This window comes from Pundamilia nyererei, unplaced genomic scaffold (genome assembly GCF_000239375.1).
Source record: "Pundamilia nyererei isolate P.nyererei 1_Seehausen unplaced genomic scaffold, PunNye1.0 scaffold00240, whole genome shotgun sequence".
Classification (NCBI taxonomy): Eukaryota; Metazoa; Chordata; class Actinopteri; order Cichliformes; family Cichlidae; genus Pundamilia; species Pundamilia nyererei.
In genome coordinates, this window is record NW_005187641.1 from 465,496 (window position 1) to 474,207 (window position 8,712).

The 8,712-nt window shown below is 40.0% G+C and overlaps 1 protein-coding gene across 1 annotated transcript in view; it reads right to left on the reverse strand.

Annotated features, from left to right (window-relative positions):
- LOC102212389 (double C2-like domain-containing protein alpha) overlaps nucleotides 1-1,733 on the reverse strand; it is a 27,803-nt gene extending 26,070 nt beyond the window's left edge. The window contains exon 1 of the mRNA XM_005749263.1: nucleotides 1,501-1,733. Within this exon, the coding sequence (XP_005749320.1) occupies nucleotides 1,501-1,532 (32 nt within the window). The 5' untranslated portion in view covers nucleotides 1,533-1,733. The remainder of the gene's footprint in view (nucleotides 1-1,500) is intronic.
- Nucleotides 1,734-8,712: the final 6,979 nt, after the last annotated feature.

Consider the following 8,712-nt stretch of genomic DNA (forward strand, 5'->3'; position numbering starts at 1 on the left):
CACACACACACACACACACACACACACACACACACACACACACACACACACACACACTGTGCCATATCAGCATGCACATCTGCAATCACACATGTAAATATAGTTCTATGAGTTATTAATTCCCCTAAAATTACACACAAACACACACACACCCAGCAGCTTGTTGGAGGGTATTGGCTGATATAATGTGTGCAGTCAGTCCCCCCCACCCCCTGTTTTTGGCAGATGTGGCCGTAAGCTGGAGCAGCCTGAGCACCACCAGCACCACCAGGACCACAGGCATCAACAGCAGCACACGTACACCCTAGAGGCCCGGTGGCTCGCAGCTCTCTGGGAAACAGGAGCTCTCAGGGAGCTCAGGACTGATCGCTCTCACGCTGCCAGCTGGAATCTCTCTCATCTTCTCGTTTCCTCGTCATCTTGTTGCTGAGAAGTCTGGCTGCACGCGCGCAAGATAATAAGATGCCGATTTCAGCGTTACACTTTACAGGTTTTTATGTGCTGAAGCACTACTTTGCATAATTCCTATATGCTGCAGGATAATGTGCCACTGGTTCCCTGCAGCTACACACACTATCCCTACATCTATTAGTTATGCAACCACATACAGTAGAGTATTTTATGCACGGCCCCCTTGTACTTATGTTCATGAGGTTACATAGGTTTCCAGCTTCAAAAGGGGGGGGGAGCGACGCTGCCACAGTCTGGCAGTCAGAAATATTTTTGCGCAACATGCAATCTCCCCTCCTCCCCTTTTAGCTCCTTCACTTTAAATTAGAGTCATATCACAGGCATGGGAGCTCTCGTCTTCAACCTCTGTCTTCTCACCTCCCCTTTCTTCTCCTGCACTCTTTATCTCTCATTATCTCTCCATTAGTCTTTCACAGACACCTTTATTCCACCTGAAGGTGCGTGAGGATTTCTCTGTCTCCCGGCTGGTTTTCGTCTACTTTCCCCCGTGTCCTACATACAATGGGGCCCCTGCGGCAGGCTCCGTTCACCTTTAAATAACAAGCTGCTGGCTGACAGGCAGATGGTATAGTACTGTGCTTTCAGAGTGTAGCTGCTCATTAGAGCTTGGTACTCAGCATCATCTACAGCTAACCACCGTGACAGTCGGCACTTATAAATTAAGAGCCAAGTTATTTTCAGGCAGCCAGGAACAGGAAAACTTGAGTGAGAGTGTGACAGGAAGGTGTGAAAGAAAAGTGAAAGAGCAGACACATGCCACATGTTGCACCTCACTGCTGTATGCAGAATGATCTGCCTGGTTTGTGATGCATTAGTTTTTTACCTTAAAAAGAAGCAGACGTGCACATGAACCTTACAGACAAAGTGAGCATGCAATGACGGCAGTGGAAGGTGGCCAACAAAACCTAAAACCAAACATCTGAGAAGAAGTGCAGGTGCAATTTAAGAGGAAAAATGAACATTTCCAGCCTTGGCTTTAGAATCAAACTATCTGCATTTCAGAATAAAAGAATAAATACGGTGTCTTACCTCAGTGATAGCGTAAGTGTGAAACTCCTCATAAAAGAAAAAGAGGAAGAAGAGGGGATTCTGGTGTGAAGAGGAGAAGGAGACTAACAGGTGGCGGAGCGGGGAGCAGAGAGTAGGGAGAGAGCTGGAGAGAGAGAGGGAGAGCAGGGACGGAGCGAGCGCAGATTAAGATGAAAATGAGGAGCTGAGGGGAGAGAGGAGAGCGGCATGCTGGAGGAGGCAGAGGAGGAGGATGGAAGGAGTCAAGAGGATGAGAGAAAAAGAGAGAGAGGCAGGGGGCGAGTTATTCCTTGACAGTCTGCTACGCATGTGACCATTTCGCCTCACTCCCTCCTGCATCCCCCCACTGTCACACACACACACACACTTGTTTTTGCCATTTAGGAGGAGACTGCTTTGAAATCTACACATTCCCCTTCAGAATTAAACCAACCTTTGAGAGTGAGGCTGATTATCCTTTTCTTTAAGGCAATGAGCAAAACCAACATTGGATTATCCTGATGGATATTTACTAATGTGGAATAAAAACAAAGAAACAGAATCACTTTAGCAGCAAAAAACAGTTTTTCAATTTGTTCTTAACCCTTTAACTGAAACAGCACAGCTGTTTATATTTATGTTATACAGAATTTGATTGATTGAAGATACTGGAAAGTTGTGTGAGCTTAAGCCAGGAGATCGACATGATTTGATTTGTTATTAATTATACCATAATTAGACATTTCACCTTCTCCTTTCCTCTTGAGGGGTTGCTTTTAATCACAATACATCTAATATTGAATATTGAACATCTAAAAATGAGATGTTTGTTCGATTTTTTGTAAACAGAAGCATGAAATTAAAAGATTGAAAAACAGCCTTGTTGTGACTAAGATGATTTCATCTTAGTTAACTTAAACTGTTGGCCATTTATCTACATTTTGGTGTTAAAATGATACTTGCAAATTTTGCTGAAGCATGGCTTAAGTTTGAAAATTTGTTTTTGTTCTAGAATTATTGAAATAATTTTTGTAAAACCAAAATAAAATAATTTCTTTGCACGATTTAAAACCACAATTAATGACATTATTCAAATTTTAAAAGAAGAAAAACGTTTTATTGCTATAGGTGGAGCAGTGTCATTCCATCAGGGCAAGCAAGACGAGCAGTGCTTGCCCTTTAAAAACTAAAAAGAGACATCAATTAAAACAGTCTCTGACATCTAACACAGTATTCTGTCATAAAGCCTCTTGCTTGATTCTGTCTTTTAAATGACTTCCACCTTGTGGCAGTTGGCTATTGTCTCTGGAAGCAGGTTGACTGCTTGACTGGGATCCCATTGAAATCTCTGTGGGCAAGCGATTTAATCTGGATGCCCGTTAACAATGACTTTAGCGCGCCAGCAGATTTTTCTAGTTGCTTGCACATGGGCTTTGTGGATAATCCAGCGGGCTAGACCAGTGTCACCAAGCTGTGCCTGGCTTTACTTTCACTGCTCTGAGATCAGTTATTATATGCTGTTTGTAGAGCTAGTATTAGCAAGTAAACAAGCCCGCTTAAGTGTTCATTTAAACCGATAAGTTTTCTCTTACTTACCACCTTGCCCAAAATGTGTGATATGTATAGAGGAGTTAGTGTGGTGTGATGTGAAAAAGGTCTTGAATGATAACTCCTGCATATTAGCACAGAAAGCCTTGATAATGGAGGGGGCCTGGGTTGTCTGGGTTTTAAAAAAACAGTAACGTTAGCAGCACTTTCACAATAGCATATCTAAAAAAAGAGTTTATCCAGTTGTATTAAGTCACCACCTTAAATTTTCCTGAATATTTTTTGAATCCCCCGTAGATATTAATGATTAACTGTGTCACACATGGTTTAATTCACCTGTCATCATCTCTGCTTGCCTTTCTACAAAATTCACCACATGCCACTGAGGTGAAATAATGTACCGGAGCTGGAGAGGTCAGTACCTTCTAGCTAAATCTGGTAAAATTGACCAAAAGTAAAAGCTGTGCTCACCGACTGCATCAGCCTTTCCAAACTAATGTTTGAAAAAAAACATGAGGAATTAGTCATGATGGAAAAATTAATCAACTGAGCAGTCCTCCCTCTGCTTTTAGTTTTTAAGCTAATGCCCCGACCCTGTATTTGACGCACAAGCATGAGAGTGCTTTTCATCTTTTCAGTCCTGTAAAGAAAAAAACCCCCACATTTCCTTTCCTGCAAAGTTTAAATATTCTTTCAACATGTTATCCACCTAACTTCACCCTAACTTAACCCCAAGACTGAGAATTTTTCCTTGTGAGGAAATTGTTTGTCTCCCTATGCGCGTATGAGATTGGTTATTATGTCCTAATAATGTCAGCCGCACAGATACACAAACTGTGTTAGTTTTCAGGGGGAATACATCTAATTAAACCTTTCCATCTTTCTGTTCGTGTTAATTCCAAGCCAATACACTACATCCGAATCCAACTGTCGCTCTCTCAACCACACACACAACCACACACACACACACACATACAGTCTGTTCAGTCTCTGTTGCTCTGTATAATTAAGCTAGTAGCTCTTGAGTCTGTGATGGACAAGGGGAAACATGCTATTTCCCCCTTGCGTCAGCTGAGAGGGCAAAATTGGTGTTCTCTCTGTCTCTTTTTATCTGACTTGCCCCCCTCTTTCTTTGTCTCTTCCTTTCAGATTTAAGTCCACTCTCTGAAACTCATTGTCTATCAAAAAGAGGAGCCAGAAAACTGTCACACAGCACGGGATGATGAATAGACGTACTGGCGGGGTTTTTTTGTTTGTTGTTGTTGCAATCTTCAAAAACTGCTTGATGTCTTTGTTCAGTGGTGTTCATCATGTCTTCTTTCTTACTTCTTACTTCTTACTCCCCCTTAAGTTATCTCTCTCTTGCTTACTGTCATGCAAACAATCACACCCACTCTCGTATATGGTCGCACCATAAAATTTATGCCATGCAACAGACATGCGTGAACGCGTGAACGCACGCCAAAAATTGGCACAGCAGCCTCTAGAAAGGATGACTCCCACTCCTTCATGCAACACACATTTACGCAATCGCACACACAGCACACACATTTCAAGCCAACACTCTACTGATGTTGTGAAAAGACCCTTCAGTCCTTAAATTTGGGATTTATTCCACTTCCCTCCCCTCTTTCTCCTCTCCGTCCTTATCTCCACTCTCCTGCCTGCTGTTTATGAGAACAGAAAATCTCCTCATTAGAAATGCATAGTCGTTACATGCTTTCTCCACACCAGTTATGGCAGGGACGGGTGCTAGTGCTTCAGTGAAAACAGCTGACCGCAACAGAGTCCACAAAGGCTCTGACAAGAACAAATGACATCAGCAAACCAGTTGGTCTTGTTGCACATTGATGACAAACACTGACAGGAATAGTTTCTCTAACCAATTATAAAGTTCCTGATACAGTACACGGTGATTATTCAAAAAGAAAATTGATATGGAGTACTACAAGACACTTCTTTTATCTTTTTACCCCTTAAAAGCCTACTAGCCTTGAAGCTGTTTTCTGAACTTTGTGGTTTCTGTCATATTTCTGGCTTCTTACATAACAAAATGCTGGTGTGTGCGTGTCAGATGTTAGCGAGGGTGGTCTCTACTTGTGCAGAATACCCTTGAAAAAACCTGGAAACTATTCTAATGGGTGTCTTCACTTATATACTAAGATGTCAAAGCTATAGGTGAATTATGTTTACAGGGGAGGTCATCAAATTCGTCTTAATGTGGGAAAGGATTAAAAAAACTCCATACGTAACCGCTCTTTGCAAAAGTACCTATCCTGGTTTTAAAAGTGCTCGTTAATACTTTGATTAAGTTTCTTATAGTGGCACATACTCGCTATGTTTTCTGTGCATCCTACATAATCTGCAAACAGCAGATCAGTGCTAATTTAAAATGGTAATTATGCTGATTGACACACACATTTCATAGGAGAATGAATAACTGATGTTTATCTGTGCTAAAATGAAAAATGTTCCAGTTTTTTACTAGAAATATTCCAGGATATCTTTGTCAAATAATCCAGGAAATAAACTCAAGAAACGTTAGTTTACTCTTTTATGAGGTTTTTTCTAAGGCCGATAAAAATAAAGTCAAATGAGATTGAGTCTGAAGCTAACCGAACTTGTAATGACCACCAGCGAGAAACTCCTCTGATTAAGAAAAAGGAAGTCAGGTCATCTCTCCCATAAACTTCTATTAAAACTAACATATCACATGATTTATTTCCTTGATTTAAAAAACGGTGCTACTGAATTTATAAACCCAGTCACTAGTTTCAAGGCTTATTTGCATGATATTAGTTTTGAGCATGCAGTTTTTCTCATTTTTAGTCCGATCATCCCCTGGTTTGTCACATTTGGTTTCACAACAATAACATGGCAAATCCCCGAATTCTCAAATATATCCTGCCAAAGGATTTCACAGATCAGTGCATGATGGCTTCATCTATTTTTTTTAAATATATATATATATTGGAACAGAGAGAGGGAAACCTGCACACGGCTACTAAACTGAACAGGACTAAATCTCATAAAGTTTTTATCTGTCTTGTATGAAACTTGTATGAAAAGCATACAAGAGTGAAAACACATATAAGATCCCTTGAAAAATGATATAATGAAACTTGTATGTTTTGTATACTTACTAAAAAAATATATGAAAGTAATGAGAAAGTGGCCACTTTCATGAGTAAATCATATATGTTTTTACTATTTCTTTTCCATATGGGTATACTTGGTACAATGCAGTCAGACTTTAAAATCCATTAGACTCCAAATCCATTAACAAAGCATGATTCATCATTCCAGAGAACACGTCTCCTCTGCTCTAGAGTCCAGTGGTGGCGTGCTTCACACCACTTCATCCAACACTTTTGCATTGCACTAGGTGATGCAAGACTTGGCCTCAGCTGCTCTCCATGGAAACTCATTCCATGAAGCTCTCTACGCACTGATCTTGAGCTAATCTGAAAGCCACATGAATTTTGAAGGTTTGGAGTGATTGATTCTGCAGAAAGTTGTCGAACTCTGCGCACTATGGTCCTCAGCATCCGCTGACCCTGCTGTGTGATTTCATGTGGCCTACCACTTTGTGGCTGAGTTGCTGTCAGTCCCAATTGTTTCCACTTTAACAGCTGAGTGTAGTGTTGAAGTAGTGAGAAAATTTCACAACTGGACTTGTTGAACATGCGGCATCCTATCGAGGTAACATGCTGAAATTCACTGTGCTCCTGAGAGCGACCCATTCTTGCTCAAATGTTTGTAGAAGCAGTCTGCATGCCTGAGTGCTTGATTTTATACACCTGTGGCCACAGACTTTATTGGAACATCTGAATTCAATGATTTGGGTGGGTGAGGGAATTTGGTAATATATTGTAAATAAAGTAAAAGGAATATAAACAGTATTTACCAATTAAAAAGATTTAACTGTAAAAAGAATTGCAGGAATATTGCAATTTTTAAGCATCAGGAATAATCAGAAGATTCTGTTTCTGTTTGTGTGAAGGCCTCCTCCATATTACAGCTAAGAATGATAGACAAGACTGCACACATTTATTAATTTTTACACAGCATATATTTAACATGAGACATACAGAACACGACTCCTACAGCGTATTAAAGGGGGATTAACTCCCAACTGCATACTTCTATTAATGACGGCAGGCATTGGCAAGAAAAATGAAACAATCCAAGCTCTCCAAGGTCGTCTTTCATCCGGCTCTTCGACATGTACACAAGGTCGTTGTGTACTGATTGGAAAGTAAAATGTCTCAAGCTTCTCACAGCGCTCTTCTGCATTGCTTCTTCATCACTTACTGGGATGAAGTGTGTGTTCCACTGGCCCATAAATGTGCAAAAGGAAAAGAAACACTGGGACTTAAATGTACCTCTATATGTTCCTGTTGAAAGGGATGAGTGTGAATTGAATATAGAAACACAGTAACTGATCCCAGGCGGGAAACTTGAATTACATTAAAGTAACACATTTGTAGAAGACTGAAGGTGTCTGCAAAGGGAGGTGAGGAGTTTTACTCTATTCAGAAGAGCCAACAACTGCTGAATTGATTAATAATCCTCATAAAAGTGAGGTGCTGACATTTACTTAAAAAAAAAAAAATCCAGGAATTAAATGTCAGCAGATCATGTTTTAATAAGAGCGGTTTAATACCATTCAGCCACACACGTCACACAATTAGATTTTATTTTTTCCTCCCACTTTATCACGTAGTCGGTATGTAACAGGATTAAAATGAACACCTCTGAAAATACAGATGCAAGCAGTGTTTAAGCTTTGTTGTCAGCACTTTTCTTCATGGATTTGATGCATGTAATCGACTACAAGAGCTCACAAATGCTGCTTGTTAAAAGCGACTGCTAAAACCAAACGAAGTGCCACAATTTTCTCCCACATGGACTCTAAAAGCCTTCGGATGTCGGGCAGAAATTTGCTTTACGAAATATGAAAAACATCCAGGATGATAGCAAACCAGCGGTCACGATTCTGATCTCAGTGGAAACTAAAGAAAAAGTGCATCGATCAGCAGATACGTGGGAGACCATGTTTCTCTGTGTGTGATGGTAAAAAAAAAAAAAAAAAAAAAGTAGAAGGGAGCTATATTAAAACATTGGATGCATAGACGAGTAATTGCCACAAAGCCGCCACCTCTGATCACCTCTGATCACCTCTGTGATCTTTTATTGACGGACAGTTTCAGTTTGGTGTGTTTCCCTCCTCTATTATTTTACACTGAGGTTCAAATCGAAAAGTTTAACAGCAAACACGTTTGTCTGGCTTTAGGAATCAAGACCATCGCAATAATCTGATGTCAAAAATGGCAGCCTACAAGAGTTTTTTCAAATTTTATAAAATTGTTACAATAAATACACTTTTTTCAAAATGGAATTACATTATAGATATTAATGGTAATATAATAAACTACACATATCTTTAGTTGTGCTTTCTATTTAAGGGAACATTAACCGTTATTAGCCAAAACAATTATTTTTTTGTTGAGATGCCCTCTTGAGGTGAAATGCTGCAATTTCTCATCTTCCTTAAAAGTCTCTTTGGCAAGTTTTTTTTTTTTTCTTAAATTTTTAAATTTTTAATTTTTAGGTAGATCATAACATTACTGTGATACGCCAGCACATCCACTTTGTCAGCTTAGGCCTCAATCACACGGGCCT